This window comes from Dendrobium catenatum, unplaced genomic scaffold, assembly GCF_001605985.2.
Source record: "Dendrobium catenatum unplaced genomic scaffold, ASM160598v2 fragScaff_scaffold_1220, whole genome shotgun sequence".
Taxonomy (NCBI): domain Eukaryota; kingdom Viridiplantae; phylum Streptophyta; class Magnoliopsida; order Asparagales; family Orchidaceae; genus Dendrobium; species Dendrobium catenatum.
The window spans coordinates 4,631,666-4,651,270 of NW_021319682.1; the positions used below are offsets into that span (position 1 = coordinate 4,631,666).

Genomic DNA, 19,605 nt, shown 5'->3' on the forward strand with positions numbered 1-19,605 from the left:
ATTAAAATGATATAATAATTATATTTTTATTAATTCAATATGTAATATTTTAAATTAGGATACTTATAATTGAATACTTTGAATACTATTTTGAATAAAAAATTTAAGGTATAATATTTTTGAATATTTTTTCTATGTATAAATACACTTATATAAACGTTTGTAAAAATAAATGGAGTACTAACACGAAATTGAAATGTTAATGACAACCGAAGTTAGAAGAAATTTAACTAACTTCACTCTCTAAATTTATAAGACATTCAACATAAAATTAAGATATGCAAATTTAAGTAGTTTTTAATCTATACTTTTATTCTAGTCATCTAATTAACATAAAAAATCACAATTTGACCAATATTAAAACCAAACGGTCTAAAAAAATTCAAATTTATTAATACTCCTATTAAAAGTATAAAATGAATAAACAAAAAGTCATTAAATTTGGATGTTCTAATGGAAGTAATCTCTTTAACCAAATTTGATTAGGCCAAACTATAGTCATTAAGCCAATTAAAATAAATTTAAAAACCTCTTGATGACTCATAAATAGAACAATAAATCACATCTTAATTATATTCAAGTCTTTAAATAGATGTATGCCCCAAGTCAATGTATTTGATGACAACAGTGATGTTTGTATTATAAGACTTTTCCTTTGAATATGGAATATGAACTAAGGAAGAAACCTAAAAGACAAATGACAATAGAAGTACAAAACAAACAAGTTGTTTAAAATGAGGAGCTCTATTGTTCTAACATTTGTCATGCTCAGAAACTAAACACTATTTTAAGATTATAAATAATGAATAATGAAAACAAAGTTTGAAGAAAAAAAGTACTATAAAGAAAAGAGCTTGCAAGAAATCTAAGTTTGATAAGAAAATATGCATAAATGTTCTAATGAGGAGGATTATGAAAAAAAAGTGGTGGTGAGATGACTCAATATAAAGCCACAATAAGATTTTGATCGATGAGTAGTCGGTTTGTATAGTGAGGGGGTTTGGAGGTTCAAGATTCGTCTGATTGTGGTATGTGAATGGGAGGGGAGGAGATAGTTCTAGTGAGGTAAGCCATTAGCTCGAAAGATTTTGAGTTTAAGATGTCCATGTGAGGTGGTTCTCACGAGTGAGTTGAAGGGTGATTATTTTCTTTTGGCTTCATTTGGGATGGCTTTCTTAATGCTTTTTAAAACAGATTTATAGTATAAAAATTTTAATTTTTATATTAAAAAACTATTTTAAGAAGCAACAAAAAAGCTGTCCCAAAGAAAACCTTAAGTTAGACATTAAGAATTTCAACTGTGTGGGAATGGGTTGTCACCTGGTTAGGGGATTGAGGTCACTTTTGTGCTTAATATGTTGGTTTGAGAGAGATTCTTGGGATTCATTGTCTTGAGAAGAAGAATACAATGGGTAGAGTTGTAGGTGGTGCAATATGCAGTATATGAATTAATTGCCAATGGGAAGAGGCTCTGATAACATGATGAAATGGTAAAGCATTAAAAGACTTAGGCTTCATTTGGGACGGCCTTCTTATTGCTTCTTAAAACAATTTTTTAGTACAAAAATTTAATTTTTGTACTAGAAAGCTGCTTTAAGAACAGTTAGAAAGCCTTACACGAGGGTAAAAAAACTGCTGTAGAGAGCTGATGCTATTGCATTTTATTAATCCTAATAGTAAAGAAGTTACAGACATTACTTTCCTCTATTTTATTCTTCAAAAATATCCAGACATTATTTCTCTTCTTCGGGCAAGCAGAACTAAAACAATTCCTTTTTAAAAAACTTGCGGAGGACAAAATTCACAACAAATAAAGTTCAAATTTATTTGAATCTAAAGCATCATAACAAACTGTAAAGAGCCTCTAACTATCCGAACACTTATGTTGAGAAAGGAATTGGCTTCCACAATTAGCAATTCTTTTATATAATAATGTGCTTAAGCAGGAAGTTTCTGGCATTCATCTAAGGGTATTAGTTGATTAATCTGCTCCAAATATATCAACAATTTAATGGTATTGATCTAAAAGAAGTATCACACAAGAAGAAAATTTTAAATAAGATTTATTTTTCCATATTAAACACTTAATTATCTTATTATAATGTCCTCGCTGTTTTAATATTAAATGCAACAGTGAAAATTTCCGAATATGGAAAAAATTAGCACCTTCACATATTTTCCATGTGAAACAATAGAAGATTGCCTCTTGAGGCTTTTAAAAAACATGAATGCGAAAGCTGAGTTGCAAATTTGTAACCAAAGAATACAGGAAATTCTCAGTGCACAGAGGGTGTACCGTAATGTCAGCTCATAAGCATTGCAGGAACCTTTTAATTTATATCTCATCAGGAAATGGAGGCAATGCCCATTGCCCTGGATCGAAATCCAACAGTGATGTAAGAACTTGGTCAGCTTTTTTATGATGTGAAGCATCCAACCGGGGATCTGGAACCATTACTACAGACCTGGTTTTTGAAAACAGCCAGATGTTATTGAATAACAAATCTCAAGGCTAAATAGCTTTAGAAATTCTTAAGAATTTATTAAGAAAACTCAATGTTGAAGATTTAGGCTTCGTTTGGGACAATTTTCTTTCTGCTTCTTAAAGCAGCTTTTTAAATTTTTGTACTAAAATACTGCTTTATGAAGTAGTAATAAAGTCATCCCAAATGAAGCCTTAATTCCATATGGATGCACTTTCGAACCACCAAATTTTCTATAGATTTTTTTACAAGTGGAGTTTTTACATCCCTATCAGCAGCATAATTGAGGTTTGTCCATCTCAATCTAATTAACGAGCATCTGGATGGTGAACTTATGATCAAGACATAAGGGTTAACATCAAAGGAAATATTGATTACTATTTTTTTATTAATTGATGTATTTGTAATTATTTTAATTTTATTGTTTCAAGTTTATCTATAATGGGATGAAGTTTTCTTAATTTCTTTAGGGGATAGTTATTTTTTAATTTTTATAGATCATTTTTATCTATAAATAGACCTTAAGACTTATTATTATATATCGAATTATTAGATTATTCTCCATAAAGAGCCTTTACTCAGTTCTCTCTTCAAGACTCTCTCTCTCTCGTATCCTATTCTCATTTATCTCTCTTGTTGATTCCTGCAACCTAAGTCTCTTTTTTTATGATTTCTCTCCAATTCCATATAGATCACCTCTATTTTCCTCTACTAAAATTCTAACAAGCTCTCTCTCTCTCTCTCATGCACTTCTGCTAATCCCTCACTCTCTTTTTAAAATGGCTTTCCCTTGATAGTTTCTCTCTTAAGTTTGTTTGTTTTTTCCAGTTCCCACTAAGTTAACTATTTCTTCTTCTAACACTATCACAATCTATTAAGGAAATCAAGGCCTTTTATTTCCAACCCTACAATACATCATTTTGAACTCTAAACTAATCTAATGGCCAACTAATGTGGAGGAATTTGAATTCCCGACCAAATCCAAGTTCAACTATGATGAAGGATCTTCAGTTCCCAGTTGAATCTAAAGATCAATACCAATAAGCGCTGAGGCTTTCGCTACCAAACAAGGAGAGGAAAGAAGAGGATTGAAGCTTACAGAGTAGCTGCTAAAGAGAGCGTGTGTGTGGGTATTTTTAGAGTGAGTGTCCTTTGTTTTTTCCTCATCCTTGCATAAGCCAGATGAGGAATGTTTAAAATAATAATAATAATAATAATAAAATTAAAAATTAAAAAAATAAAAATAAAAACAGAAGAGTAATGTTTTAATAGGCGACGGAATGCTTGCAAAGGCTGTAGTAGGCCAACAACATGGCTAAGAAATTTGGAGAGGATGTCAAGCAAAGACAGCATAAAAGAGGAGTGCAAGTAAATTATCTTAATGGAAAAGATGAAACTGCACTACGCCCAGTCCAAAATTGGGTAAACTTAACGGATTCATCTTTCTTCGTCCATTATTTATTTGATTTATTTCTTTTGTAAATTATTGAAACAAATCATTTTAATTCACAGAATTTTGGATAAATTCACAAAAATGTAGAGTAATTAGGAACCTATTTATTCCCTTAAATGTGCTTGGATGACTTGATTTGGCCAATTAAGCCACTTAAGCAACTCATTTCAACCAACACAACTTTTAATTAAACAGCAACAATAACATCAAGCCTTTGTCCCACTACGTGGGATCGGCTACATGAATCTTTTTTCTCCATTTTGTTCTTTTAAAAGTCAAATTCTCATTTAAATCTAATAAAGAAAGATCTTTTCTAATATTTTCAAACAATTTTTAATTAAAATTGGGATAAAATAAATGACCGCCTCAAACAATGTATACTATTCCAGTCACTTCCAACAAGACTAAATCCATGACAACAAAGGAATTAGCATATTAGGCGTCTTTATGTTTTTATTTTTAATTAAGAAATATCCCAATTTCAATGTAAAATTCTTGTCCATGCCACATTGTGGTGGAAGGTGGTGGGGTTTAAGTTTATAGATGCACCTACAAGTTCTAAAATAAAACAATCAATCAAATATCCTTATCTTTAATATTGTAAACATCAATTGTATCATGAGTAACAAATTAGAAAAATTAACGGCTGTATGATGGAGAAATGATGTGAAATATTGAGTCAAAAGCGTTTTTCATATAGTTACTCACATTCCTGCATTCTTAGCAGCAGCAACGCCAGCCGGTGCATCTTCAAATACCAAAACCTCAGCTGGATCAACCCGCGTCTAAACAAAACAAGTTTTGACATAGCGGATTAGAAGTTTCTTAATGAATACTAGGAAAATTAACACCATCAGAGAAAAAATAAATTTGCTTGCAATTCCGATTTTCTGAACCAGTAGTTTATAGTAGATGTCATTCCACGAGCAAAAGATGGTAGAGCCTTACACATTTTTTGATAAAGATCCCGAATAAATTAGGGTTTATAGGAAAGGCTGCTTAGGTAGGTGCAGTGCACAGATCGCGCATAAAAAGAGAAGTATATTTATTCAGTGTAAATGAGAGGAGTGATACCTCAAATCTGTTCGCAGCGACGAGAAAAATATCAGGAGATGGTTTGCCTTGCTTCACATCTGGATCATCACCCATAACAATATGATGCATTGCAGAGAAAATTTCACCATGCCTTTGTGTTTTGAGGTCAAAATGCCGTTTGTAAGACCTGTTTAGAGCCAGAAAATTTTTGCAACACATTTTCATTGCATTCTTAAGTTTTTTAAGATATGCGGATATAAAATTAATCTTCTACAGTTAATATTTATGTGATTCCATCTCCCTGGGATTCAATCAAATAAAATTCATTGAGATTAACCCTATTTCTAGAATACTTCTTCAGAATTCTCTAATGGAATAATACTATGGAAATAATTCTTTATTTTTAATTCTATAAGTCATGTCCTCAACTATATACACATTCTTTGTATCTTTGTTAGAGATGTACAAACAATCACATATATATCACTTGGCCTTCATGTTGCCCTTAAAAATTATCTATTATTTATCCAATAAAATTGAATTTACTCAATATTTGTTCCTCTAATTTTGAAATCTCCAAAAAATTCTCCATTTTTGTAGCTTTAAGTTCAAAATAACTCTTAGTTATCAAAATTGTATCATTAGCAAATAGCAAATGCCAAAGTATCTCACTTAGGAATCTACCTTTTAAGCATCTTCATAATCGATAAAATAAATAAACTTAAAATTAATCTTTGATGTAAATCCATCTAGGCCTAAAAACTCTTTGGTTGTGTTTTAGTGCTAGCTATTACTCCATCAAATATATCATGAATAACTTAAATAAATCTTTGATATTTTTACTCCTTAATGCCCTCAAAATCCATTCTCATGGTACTCAATTAAATGACATTTCAAGGAAAAAAAAGTATGATTAAGGGGCAATTTCGTTGAAAAAGGTAAAATAAATACAATGTATTTGACATATTTTGATTTGTTTGGATGAGTGCAAAATAAATGCAAGTGAATATTTTATTTTATTTGGCTTGAAGTATATAAATATAGTGTAAAGCCCAATGATTGTTGTGGTTGTCGGTAGCGGTGGCGTGGCGACCAAAAGCAAGTGGTAGCAATGGTAAACTGCAGTAGATGGTGGTAAACAACAGTAAAGGCAGCCGACAGCACCGGGGACAATGGTCGGCAGTTGTTGTAGCAACGTCAACAGTGGTCGGAGGGTGGCGACAAGCGACAACTAGTGACCGATAGCAGCAGCAGGAGACGGTAATGATCGAGAATTTACAATGTATTTGAAAATCGACCAACTTGATTTTCAAATACACCAAAATTAAACTAGATGGTGAAATCCAAATACTTGAAAATTTTACTCTACATTTCAAACTAAACACTAAGATTTTTAAACCCCATGCATTTGAAATACTTTATACTCGTTTACTTCAAACCAAACAACCCTCAAGTATTTTAATTATACTTTTTATGCTTCCTTTCATCACCTTAACATTAAAAAAGGCCTTCGTTGTAGATTATTCTGGTCTAAAATCTAATTGATTCTATTGTATAACTGTAATTTTTTTAGGCCTCCATTTTAATTATCCTCTTTAAGAACTTTGTTATATGACTCTTAAATTTGATTAGCTATAATTATCAAAATCATGAAAATCTATGTTGACAACATTGTCATTTTTTGTATTATATTATTTTATGTTGTTGTGTGCTTTGTTGTATGAAGTGAACAATTGTTTGGTAAAATACCTGTTGAAATTGCTAGCTGTAGTGTTCTAAGAATTTAAGTTGTTTGTTACAAACTATTGTGATAGTAATATTAGTTGTTTAAAAGGCCAAAAGTTGCTATAAATTTCATGTAAAACTAATTTAATATGCTAATTAATTATTAGCACATCAATTAATTGAAAAACTAAAAGAAATTAACTTTTCTACAATCTTAGGGAGTCAATCGAAGGATTTTTCTCATTAAAAAAAAACACTTATTTTAGAATATCAGCCCACTTATAATCCTTATAAAGCTATTTTGGCTTTTGTGTAGCTAAGTTTTTTCTCATTATGATGCCCTCAAAAACACATTCAAACAAAAGAAAGCATTACCAAACAGAGCCTTAGTCTTGGCATTAAATGAAAATATTAGTTAATCAAACTGCTCCAACAAATGTCACAACTCTCCAAAGCTTAGAAGTTAGAGCACATGGCTTAAAAGTTTTAACTCTATGCAATTCTTTGAAACAACAATTTCAATTATTTTGATTAGTAATGCAGCATGCTTTACGATTCAGTTCATTTTCTTCTTTAATAAATGCTTAGAACTCCTCAGAAAATAGTTTCTCAATTTTCTTTTCTTCTCTTCATTATAATCATGAACTAAGATCCTACTACATCTCACTTTTACATCTAACTTGATCAAAGTTTTTAAATATCCTTTCTCTTAACTTATTTTATACATCTCACTTTCTCATCACTTAATATCATTCCTGCTATACAAAACAGAGCCATAGCGTTGTCATTGATTACTATCCTCTAAGCAAAATTGCTACCTCAAGTCCATTCTTGAGATCCATGCATCAAACTGTTTACAAAATACAAAACCATAAACTTGAGACCGCCATGGAGATCCATGCTACAACACTTATACCATAAGATAAGATCAAGGCTGTAAGAAAAAAAATGTATCCACGAGGACCATGGCTACTAGAAAAGTTTATAGTTTTTTTAAGCTCAATTAGCCATAAATCATCATCAAATAGTACAAATCCACTTTGGCTCAGGAACCCGATCATATTCTTTGGCAAAAAAACAAGAAGGCTGGGTTCCAAACACCACTGTAAAAGTTGACTGGTGGAATTAATTTAGTTATTTTGGTTAAAGTTATCTCATGGCAGCAAGTTTAGGCAATTCTTCAAATAATCTGGAATTGACTTCAACAATAGTCCGAAACACACTCCTAACTTAACTTTTATCCTAAATTAATCTTTTTCTGTCAAATAGTTAAGCACAATTTATCCCTGTGATCACCCTTAGGGATTAATCTTTAAAAGCCTTTTAACGTTTTAAAAAGCCATCTGGATGAAAAAAACTTAATTGCCTGAAAAGTGTTATCACAAACCAAAAATCAATCTCCCGTTCCGAGATGATGAAACCATGTATTTTTAATGCAGTCTTCCAACGCTTTAAATCTTCTTAAACAATGATTTCAAATAACAAAAGTGACATTTACATTTAATATGCTTAGCAAATCATATTTAATCAGTTAAATTGTCTACCAAATGTTTAGCATTGTAGAAAACTATTTGGGTGAAAGGTCAACTATTGCTAATGATTATTCAAAGCCTGGAAATTCAGCATATCATCATTAGACAAGAATACCACAAAATGTAGATAGAGCCAATTTCAAACACCACGTATTATTTCAAATAAACGATATCAAATAATAAAGTATTAATATTCCCAAATGCCAAGAAAAGCGCATTCATTGCATTAAGCCATTGGTCGAAGGTTCCCTCTAGGTTAAGAGGCAGGGTGTAATTGGCTTCAAAGCCAACTGACACTAGGCATTTTAATAAAACATCATAATGAATGAAAATTCACAGTTACCTTCGTATGATTGCCGTGCATTACTGGCTAGACTATGAACCCTACAAGACTATGGAAAAAAGAGTTGAAGATGATAAATTGTTCCCTTCCAGTTTATAAAAATGGTAGAAAACGTGAAATCTAAGTAGTCTTTTAAAACATTAGAGACATTAACCTCAAATAGTTACCCTGTTGCAACACACATGGGTATCTGGTTCGCATGCAGATGGCTGATCAAGCGCTTGACTCCTACAAGAACAAGGGTTTAACGTCAGAATACAAATTGATAACAAGTAAATAGTATTTCAAAGGACAATGCATAAAACGAAGAAAATAGGGTGTTTTCCCACTTCAAAATGGGAAGCACAAAGTAAAGCGACAATTCCACTAACTAAAGCAGATTCTGCAGTGCAAAATCTATTCTATTCTGTTGCAATTCATATCACTTCGTTTGTTAAGCGTGTGTTCCCAACTCCCAAATTTTAACAGCACTAGTCAAAATTTTTCTTTTCTGTGTGGGGAAAATTATTTAAAAAGCAAAGAGTAAGATTCAGAAACAGAAGAGCACTCAATAAACAGAAATGCTGAGTATGTTTTTTTTTATGCATAGAATTTGTTTCTCATAAAATTCCATGGTCTCTAAAAGTTTTAATGATCTTATTTAATACCAAGGATCAAACTAAAATATTTGTTTCCATTAATAACTCAATTTCCCTGATTTGTTCATATAAAATGGCGCAATCATGCTTTGAATGTCAATGACCTACTCAATAAATGGGCCAAAACATCTAAACTCAAAGCTGGCCCACTTAATGAACCATTACCCAATCCAACCTTTGTAAACTGAATATTCCAATGATGATATTTTCAGCATCAGATTCTAGCTAAAAGATTCGTGTTGATGGATCTAAAGTTGTAAGTTCCCTATATTATCCAAGCATTCTAACACAATGGATTAAAAAATGGACAAAAGTTTGGTTGGGTTGCTTTGATCCGACAGAAAACTTGTAGAGTATTAAGACATGACTGATCTAAACCAAACGAAAGCAAGCCCAACCAATACTCTGAATATAAAAGTTAGATTTAGGATGTAAATGAGATGATATACCAAAATTAGCACCAAATAATAGAAAGAGCTAGTCACTTAATTTGAAACAAGTTCAACAGCATTTGGGCCTCATGCTTTTACAAAAGTGCAAATAAACATATAGGTTGCTTTTTTTTTCATTTAATATAAATTTTTGGTCTCATCCTAAAAATCTTAAAATAATAATTCATTGCAATTACAGATATACATCAGGGAAAGCCTACTTAAGAGTCTCATTAAAACTTGCTACTTGAACATCAATCGGGTGCTCAATATGATTCCTCACAGAAGCTGGGGCGTATGGTGACTTGACTCTTCCCATTATCCAATTCATGTAATCTTGTGTAGCATAAAAGACGTGTCATTACTTCTATGTCCTATACATTTTTCTGTAAGATCAACATCAAACCAACATTCAAATTATTGTCTTCTCATTTAATTCAATTATGTTGCACATTTACAATATTGCACAAGTGATTATTGAAAGACATATCATTACACATACTCAAAGACATGACCTTTTATTTCGATTAATTATAATTTCTTGTGATACATAAACTTGTAGCCTGTTAAAGCACCTGTCCATGTCAGCATATAGCTGTTAAAGAATTGTACGGCCAATCCCAGATTGGCTACACTCTTGTATCTCAGTTTCTATATATAGTAGTCTATGTAAAACATTTTCTAATAATAAGAAATATTACTTCATTCATGTTACATCCATTTGTCTTTCTCTGTTTTGTCCGGAAGTTCTAATCAAGAACTTCTTTATGGTATCAGAGCAAGAAAGCTCTGCAGCAACGAATCCTCATGGCAGATCAAGGATCAGAGGTCTCGATTCGCTCCAATACATCCTCCGCTGCTCCTTCCGCCGTCTTCATCATTCCACCTCAACTGAAATTTCTCATCTCGAATCTTAAAAGCTTGGTTCCCATTTCTCTCACCAGCGAGAATTACGCAATATGGAGACTGCAGATTCATCAAAATTTCTCTGCAAATGGCTTCTCCGATTATCTCTCCGGGCAAGAAGTCTGTCCACCAGAAAGCTCCATTACCGAGCACAAGCAATGGAAGATCATCGATCAAAACCTCTCATCCGCTCTCTTTTACACTATCTCCGCTTCCATTTTACCATACGTCATCAACCTGAAATCCTCTCATGAGGTCTGGTTCACTCTCGAGAAACGACTTCAACCGACGAATCGATCTCGCGTGATCCAGCTCAAGAACGAGCTGCATCAAATACAAATGAAAGATAGCTCCATGCAACAGTACTTGGCACAGATCAAGATTCTTGTAGATAGCATTGCTGCCGCCGGATCCACGATTGATACCGAGGATGTTGTCCTATACATCTTAAACGGACTTCCATCTCAGTACAATGCGTTCAAGACATCCATTCGAACATCTCTAAATCCAATTAGTTTAGATGTTCTTTATTCTCTTTTATGCAGCAAGGAGATCAATCTCCGCCAAGAACAAGCTAAAGAAACTCTCCATCAGACAGATTCGGTGGCTCTTATGTCCAACCGAAACAATTACAACAGAGGAAGATTCAACAAGAATCACGGACGGAACACAAACACACGACAAACACCGCAATCCACCGCAAATTCACAGAGTTCAAATCAAGGACAGAGACCCATTTGCCAAATCTGTGGTAAAACAGAGCACTTGGCGCTAAACTGTTGGCACCGATGCAATATAAACTACGCCCCAACTACAACAAATTCCAGGGCATTCACGGCTCAACAGCAACAGGCAAACCACACGGATTGGGTCTTGGACTCTGGGGCCTCGTCACATTTAACCGCCGATCTTACGAATCTTTCTCAATCCACTCCCTACAATGGACATGATTCAGTCTCCATTGCCAACGGTAACAGTCTACACATTTAGAATTCGGGACAAGGCATATTGCCTTTACCGGACTCGATGCGTAAGCTACATCTTCAAAACATTTTACATGTGCCCTCTGTCTCTCACAATTTATTATCTATCTTTAGACTAACCAATGACATTACTATTTGTTTTGACGCTCATGGTTTCTCTATTAAGGATCGCAAGGACAATCAACTTCTTCTCCGAGGTCCAGCTCACAATGGTCTCTACCTCATCAAAACTACACATAAGCCGACGAACTCTGTCTCTGCCTTCAAAGCTAACAGCAATCTCACCTCTATGTGGAACGCAAGGCTGGGACACCCAAATGACCGGATACTTCATGCTCTGGGCAAACAGATTCCCGAACTCAGGAGCTCATCCGATTCTTTACTTACTTGTATTTCCTGTAAAGTGGCTAAAAGCCATAAACTGCCTTTTTTACCTAGTATTTCTCAGTGCACCAAACCTTTCCAGTTAATCCATTCGGATGTCTGGGGACCCTCTCCGCAGACATCTCTCAATGGATATAAATACTATGTTGTCTTCATCGACGACTTTACTAGATTTTCTTGGCTCTACTTAATGCGTAATAAGAACGAAACATTTCATAAATTCCAACATCTTCACAATTTGATTAAAAACAATTTTAACAGCAACATTCAAGTTTTTCGTTCAGATGGAGGCGGGGAGTTTATCAACCGTGACTTTCAGTTATACTGCTCTACACATGGCATCACGCACCAAGTAAGCTGCCCGTATACTCCTGAGCAGAACGGGCTTGCGGAACGCAAGCACCGTCACCTTCTTGACCTCACTCGAACATTTCTTCACACTGCCCATTTACCTCAATCTTTTTGGGCGGAAGCTATTTCAACCGCCAACTATTTAATTAACAGACTACCCTCCTCTGCGATTTCTAATCAAATTCCCTTCCATAAACTTCACAACAAACCTGCCACCTACACACATCTCCGCACCTTCGGGTGCTTGTGTTTTCCCTGGCTCAAGCCTCAAGCCTCTAACAAACTCTCTCCTAGATCCCAAGAATGTCTATTTCTTGGGTACTCATCTCAACACAAAGGCTATAGATGTCTTGAATTATCCACCAATCGTATGCACATTTCACGTCACGTTGTGTTTGCTGAAGATCAGATTCCTTTCAAAACCAACATTACCTCCTGTTCGTCAGAAAATTCTCAAACAAATCCCTCCCCGTTGCTACTTGTTCCTACCTCATCCATTTCTCATTCATCCTCTACCAATTCTCTGTCTTCAACTAAATTGCCCTCCATCATCACACATCCAGTAACTGTGCCCGTTTCTGATTCTCAAATTCATGATCATACTGTCTCTGAATGCCCTTCTATCCCATCTTCAACCAACGGCACTTTACCTCTTCAAACTACTAGACATCCTATGCAAACTCGTCTCAAAGACGGTATCTCTAAACCCAAGAAATTCTTTGATCTCTCGGCTATCACTGCGTCCGATCCTACGCCGATTTCCTATGCCCAGGCCAGTACACAAGCTCACTGGCGTGATGCTATGCTCTCTGAATTTCATGCATTGCAACAGCAACAAACTCGGACGTTGGTGCCACCTCCGCCGAATCAACCAATAATTGGCTGCAAATGGACCTTTAAGAAGAAATTACAACCTGACGGCCAGGTAGCTCGATTGGTTGCACTCGGTTGCTCACAAGAATATGGTATCAATTATACCGAAACTTTCAGCCCGGTGGCCAAAATGGTCACGATTCGCATGCTTCTCGTTGTTGCTCTCCATAATAACTGGAATATTACTCAATTGGACGTATCCAACGCCTTCTTACATGGCGATCTCCACGAAGAAGTATACATGCGGCAGCCGACTGGATTCATAGATAAGCAATACCCACGTCATGTGTATCGTTTGCAACGATCCATCTATGGTCTCAAACAATCGCCTCGCCAGTGGTTCCAACAATTCACCAATGCCTTACAAACTCTCGGTTTCAAATTTAGTAAAGCTGATCCTTCTCTTCTCATTTTTACTCATAATCATACTCATATTTTCATTCTCGTTTATGTAGATGACATCCTAATCACCGGAAATGATAACTCTCAAATTCAGTCATTTCTTCGGCAATTACATACAAAGTTCCGCATAAAACAGCTGGGTGAAGCCTCTCTGTTTCTTGGAATCCAAATTTCCAAAACAAAAGCAGGATACTTCTTAAGTCAGAGTCATTATGCTCAAGAGATTCTCAACTCTTCAGGCTTTTCCACCTGCAAGCCGTATCCCACTCCGCTTGGCGTCAAAAACATTAACCACAGCAACGACGATACGTTCTTCTCATATCCTCAACTGTTTCGCCGACTAGCAGGTTCCTTGCAATATCTATCCCTCACGAGGCCCGACATCTCATTCGCCACAAACATGATTTGTCAGCGAATGCATCAGCCAAGGAATTCCGACTACCGCGCTCTTAAACGCTTGCTCAGGTACATTAAGGGAACGATCAATTATGGGCTTCCACTCACAACCGGCAGCCTTCGGCTCTGCACCTACATCGACGCCGACTGGGCGTCTGATGCCATGGATCGAAAATCGATCTCCAGATTATGCACTTATCTGGGTAACAATCTTATTTCATGGTCTGTCAAGAAACAGACCACCGTAGCTAAGTCATCCACAGAATCTGAGTATCGCTCCTTACCCTCGGCTACATCCAAAGTATTATGGTTACGATGCCTAGCCAATGAACTTTGCATACCACAACATCATCCAACACCAATCTTCTGCGACAACACCTCCGCCATTGCCCTCGCCAACAATCCCATGTTTCATGCTCGAACGAAACATATCGAGATCGATTACCACTTCATCAGTGGTCACATCAAGCAGGCGTCATTCAAGTTCATCATCTCAACACCAATGAGCAAATCGCGGACATCCTCACAAAGCCTCTGTCCATCTCTCGGTTCGCCATCTTAAGAGCCAAACTAACCATCCGTCCACCGGACTGATTAGTTTGAGGGAGCATGTTAAAGCACCTGTCCATGTCAGCATATAGCTGTTAAAGAATTGTACGGCCAATCCAAGATTGGCTACACTCTTGTATCTCAATTTCTATATATAGTAGTCTATGTAAAACATTTTCTAATAATAAGAAATATTACTTCATTCATGTTATATCCATTTGTCTTTCTCTGTTTTGTCCGGAAGTTCTAATCAAGAACTTCTTTAGCCTTCTAATGAAACTAAAATTGCACAATTCCTCTTAAATAAAAAAGGAATATAGCGAGAATGAGTTTTGTCTCCCTGCATGTGCAACCATCCAACTTCATATGCTTCAAGCTGCCACATTTTAGTATTTGGTATGGCAGCATTTCAGATAGCAAATACATTATGCAACTTACCTTTTTAATAAGTTAATCGTGTCTGGATGAAGGCGAATAACTTAAGGACTGATCATGTAAGATATTAATGAATTTCAAACTTTGTAGACAAAGGTTTAAAATGGAGTAGCAAAAGGAATCAAGCGGCAACTTACATTCCTTTCGGTCACTTAGTGGTGCCTCGTAATCTCATATAGGCATACAGATTATCTCCGGTTAAGAATAGAGATTTACATAACCAACTAAAACCAGCATATATATTTAACATATGCAACTATAATCTGTAAACAAAATGCCTCATACAGCACAAGATAGTTCTACGGCCTCAAATAATAAAGGACGCATCAAGATACTGTTAAAACAATAGGCCATAAGCTACAATGACTGACCCGGCAAGAGCTGGCAGGTTGGGAATAGCTCCTGAAGCATGCCTTCCCTTTCCTCAAGAAAAGCTTCAGGGGTTAGAATGCCTGTGAGTCCGCACTCCTCGACGAAGATTCGGGCGGACTCGATTGCCTTCTTGCCCATCATTTTGGCCTTGAGGGACCAATCGAAAGTCTTGCCGAACCTCTCCAGGATCTTCTCTTGAACCACGGTGTAGAATGGCTCCGTATCTGCAATGATGATGATGAGAGAATAAGAGAACCCTACTGGTACCTGTACTCGGTGTGATTAGAGAGGGCGCGGAAGACTTACCGAGTAAGAGGCCATCCATGTCAAAGATGACATGGGTGATTCCAGGTTTTCCAGAAGCCATCGCCGCCTCATCCTTCGCCATTGGCAGATCTGCAGATCTCGGACGTTCTATGTGGAGGGAAAAGCGGGAAAGACGACACGCGGATACCTTGGCGGAGACCGGAGAGTGAGGAAATGCGCGGAGACAGCTAGACCCTCCAGCCAGTCGGAAGCCCATATGTTTTACTGGCTGATTGAATTCGACCAATTAAATATTTCTAATTAAAAAATTATCTCACAATATTTTATCATATAAATTGAAATTTTATTTTTGACTTCCTATGACTCATTGTATGATTTATTGGATTCAAATTTTTTCATTGATGCATTAGATTTTAGAGAATAAAAAGAATGAGAAAAAAGGAGAAATATGTAAAGAAAAAAAATCTAGAAAGAGAAAATTCAAGATTTGATAGAATAAAACTAAGTATACAGGATTGACTCGCTTTTTGGCTCTCCATTTAAAATGGCCCTTTGATTATTTAATTATATAATTTTTGGGTGTTACAGAAAACACTATATCAAATTAATATGACTTGAAAAATATATCATGCGGCTTAGATGGTGCGGGCCGTGCAGCTAATTAAATTCATGAGATAATACATATGAATAGTATCTTATTGAGCTCGAGTCTTAATGGGCAAGACTCTTCGAATGATGTTGTCAACAAACTAATTAAACTCGCTCACTTGAAATTAGTTAGTTGAAGGGAAAAATCGGCCTCCTTAGGGGTGAATTTGGTTGCACGATTGACCACCTAAATGGTGAATTCAGCTACCTAAAGTTGTCAACCTTAAGTGTAACTTTGGCCACTTGAATGGCGAATTCAGCCACCTAAAATCATCTACCTTAAAGTTAAATTTGGCCACCTAAAGTAGGCAACCTGAAGGGTGAAGTTAGCCACCTTAAGGGTGAATTTGACTACTTGAAGTTGGCAACCTTACGTTGGCTAGTGGAAAATAAATTCTATAATTCAAAACATTAATATACATTTGTATTCATTTTCTAAAAATTCATATATACTACTCAAGATCTACATAATCATATCAAAACTACTATGACTTGAGTACAAAAAAAAAAAAGAATTGAAAAAAAAAAAAAAAAAAAAAAAACTAAAATAAAAAAGAACCTGAACTTAAAAGAATTGTGATCAGTCTTACAACATAACTCCCTTTGCATGATCTAAAAGTATTTAACCACATATAATGAGCTTAAGAGCCTAATAAGCAACCAAATCCTATAGCTTAAATGCCCTGGCTATCAGGGGTGTCAAATAGAAGCCTGACCTGAAAATCGGATCCAAAACCAACCCAAAAAAATCTAAGTTCATATCAACCCGATAAAGAAATGGGTTGGGTTTGGGTCCAAAATTTGGACCAGTTTATAGTTCATGTAGAGTTCGGGTTAACCCAACAGCTTGGTTGACCCGCATACCCCCCCCCCCCGCATCACATGACCCCATGTATTATAACATATACATATAGTTTGATTTTTCTACTTTATGTCTTTCTCTTCACACGCAAGTGCCTTGATGGCTGGAGTCCCTGGGCCTTCTGAAATCTTGGCGTTATCGTGCTTTCGGTTTCCCCTTATCTTTCTCGATTTCTTATTGCAAGTTCTCTAAATCTCTTCTCCGAACCTCCTCCATTCTTGTGTTGTAATATTCCCTATTTATATTTAGTTCTCTGTAAGATTTTTTTATTCAGGTTTTTCTATTTTTTCTCTACCTCTAATTCGAGTGTGTAAATCCGTAAATCTAATTTTGATGGGAGTTAGATTTACTCGGATTTACGCCGTAAATCCCAGATTTATGTAGACGTCGGATTTAGATGACCTACGAAAACTGTTTGGCTGGATTTATGTTAAATCTTGCTTAAATCCAGGTGCAAATCCGATACCAAATGACCCCTGAGATTCCAATACAAACCCTCACTCCTCTTTTTTCTTTTTTACGGGAAATCAGAAATCCAACCCAAGAAAAAAGATATTTTCCTTCTCTCTGAGATTTCTAAATCTGAAATACAATGAACAAACTCCCCTCTCTCACGAACTTTTATTTGGTCCGATGTAAGGATGCAGAGGAACATCCGGTTGTAGGCAAAATCCCGCCTATACCGAGGTGTACCGAGTTTTTTTTGGAAAAACTGGGTACACCTCGGTATAGGCAGGATTTTGCCTACAACCGGATGTTCCTCTGCATCCGGTCGGAGGACGTAATAATTGTTCCTCTCTCACATGAACAATAGGTATTTATAAATAGTTAAGGACTAAAGAAGCTACAAATTACAATCCTACCCCTACTTAAAAATCAGAAAATAAAACCAAGAAAATAATAAGAACGTAAATAATAAAAAAACCTAAAAAAATAAAATGCTTAAAATTAAAACAAATAAAACTATATCAACGCTTTAAGTTCAATTAATTTTGAAAGTAATAATTGCCAAGTTCTTTTTATATAATATTTAAGAACACTTAAGATAACTCCAATAACTACAGACCAAGTCTTACTTGTAGAAGAGACGAGAGAGACAAAAAGGCATAATAAGATTTTAATTGGTTACCAAAATCCTTCTAAAAAGTTCAACTAGCTAGTAAATGAACTATCCATTGTAAGGACTTGAAATTGTGATTTTAAACACGAGATCATTATTAGTTTATTCTTAGTCTATATTTGCTCCTATTAGGTATTTAATGTAAGTGAAATTATTACGTACGACCACTGGATGCCGTATGGAGGCCAATGAGGAAGTGCCACATCACCAATTTACTATATACTTCTGTGTATCAAGTGACGTGACACATCCTGATTAGCCTCCGGATGGTCCGATGACCGCACGTAATAAATTCTTTTAACGCAGGCACCTTAAATATGTGAGTTGCATTATAATGCAAGTCTGTATAATTTAAGATATACACACATAAAATTTTGAAGTTGTTGAGCTTACCTTAAAGTGTTCAATATTGTTTAGCATGAGTGGGATAATGTAGTAATACTTTTGTTCACAAATTAAAGAAAAATAAAAATCTAAGTCATAAACTATGTGTTCATGCACCACACAACTCTTCTCAATGATTTAAACTTGTTGTGATGATTGATTAGCATATTTGAAGACTTATTTTAGACAATGCATGAAAGTTATATAAAAAGCTTAATTGAATCATAAGCAATATCACTCTCATACTTGTTATCATCATAACAAACTATCCAATTGAGCTTATGGTATCGTAAGCACAAAGGAGAGAGAATGAGTGAGAGCGGGAAAATTGGTAGGTCCTATAATTTTTAGAGAAAATAATTAAAATTGTCCGTTAATTATTTATGAAAGATTAAAATAGTCCTCAACTATATTAAATATATCATTTTGCTCACTCAGCTCTTTATAATGGATCAAAATAGTCCCAATGTAAGACTATTTTGATTAATTCTTAAAGATTTGAGAAATCAAAATAATAATTTAATATATTATAGACTATTTTGATCTTTCATAAGCAATCAATGAATCATTTTAATCCATTTATCATAATTTATATTTATTAATTTATAAGCAGCATGAAAGAGGGCTTAAATGTGATATAAATAAAATTTAGGAAGGGACGATCGAGGTGAGTGCCACTGTTAAGTATGGATGTTTCCAGCCGAGCGCTGTGGAGAAAATCGTATCTTCTTCCTTCAGTTCTCTGCTCTCACTGTAGCGGCATTGTGCCCTTTCGTTGGGTCACCAAAAGAACGGTTCGGATGGCTTCCCTTTCATCCAGCGCCGCTCAGTCCGCCGCCATCCCAGATGCCGCCGCTTCGTCCTCCGCCGCCACCCATGGCGCTCCTTCGTCCTCCGCAGCTACCGATGCGGCCGCTTCCTCCTCCTCCTCCTCCTCCGAGGCTTCTGCTTCCTCTGCCATCGGCTTCCTCTCACTCTGCCACCGCCTTAAGGTATCGTCTTTGAGCGCGCGCTTTCTCTCACATTTAGTAGC

At 35.6% G+C, this 19,605-nt stretch overlaps 2 protein-coding genes across 2 annotated transcripts in view; one reads left to right on the forward strand and one right to left on the reverse strand.

Annotated features, from left to right (window-relative positions):
• Positions 1 to 2,088: 2,088 nt before the first annotated feature.
• LOC110100301 ((DL)-glycerol-3-phosphatase 2) lies at positions 2,089 to 15,830 on the reverse strand. The gene is made up of 6 exons (XM_020827742.2): positions 15,598 to 15,830; positions 15,291 to 15,515; positions 8,739 to 8,799; positions 5,011 to 5,158; positions 4,645 to 4,721; positions 2,089 to 2,465 (listed from the first exon to the last, which is right to left on the reverse strand). The coding sequence occupies exons 1-6, from the start codon at positions 15,812 to 15,814 to the stop codon at positions 2,336 to 2,338; spliced, it is 858 nt and encodes a 285-aa protein (XP_020683401.2). The 5' UTR covers positions 15,815 to 15,830; the 3' UTR covers positions 2,089 to 2,335.
• Positions 15,831 to 19,216: 3,386 nt separating this feature from the next.
• Positions 19,217 to 19,605, forward strand: part of LOC110100318 (HD domain-containing protein 2 homolog) — a gene marked incomplete in the record, with an annotated part of 29,308 nt that continues 28,919 nt past the window's right edge. Inside the window, 1 exon segment of the mRNA XM_020827762.2 lies at positions 19,217 to 19,564. Coding sequence (XP_020683421.1) covers positions 19,259 to 19,564 — 306 coding nt within the window.

What these genes read in the sequence shown, in the direction of transcription:
- LOC110100301 (XM_020827742.2), bottom strand. Translation starts at nt 15,814, where the DNA reads ATGGGCTTCCGACTGGCTGGAGGGTCTAGCTGTCTCCGCGCATTTCCT. An exon ending in CATGGATGGCCTCTTACTCG is followed by an intron (nt 15,516 to 15,597) that starts GTAAGTCTTCCG and finishes TCATCATTGCAG; the next exon opens with ATACGGAGCCATTCTACACC. An exon ending in CCCATGTGTGTTGCAACAGG is followed by an intron (nt 5,159 to 8,738) that starts GTAACTATTTGA and finishes GGCTCTAAACAG; the next exon opens with GTCTTACAAACGGCATTTTG.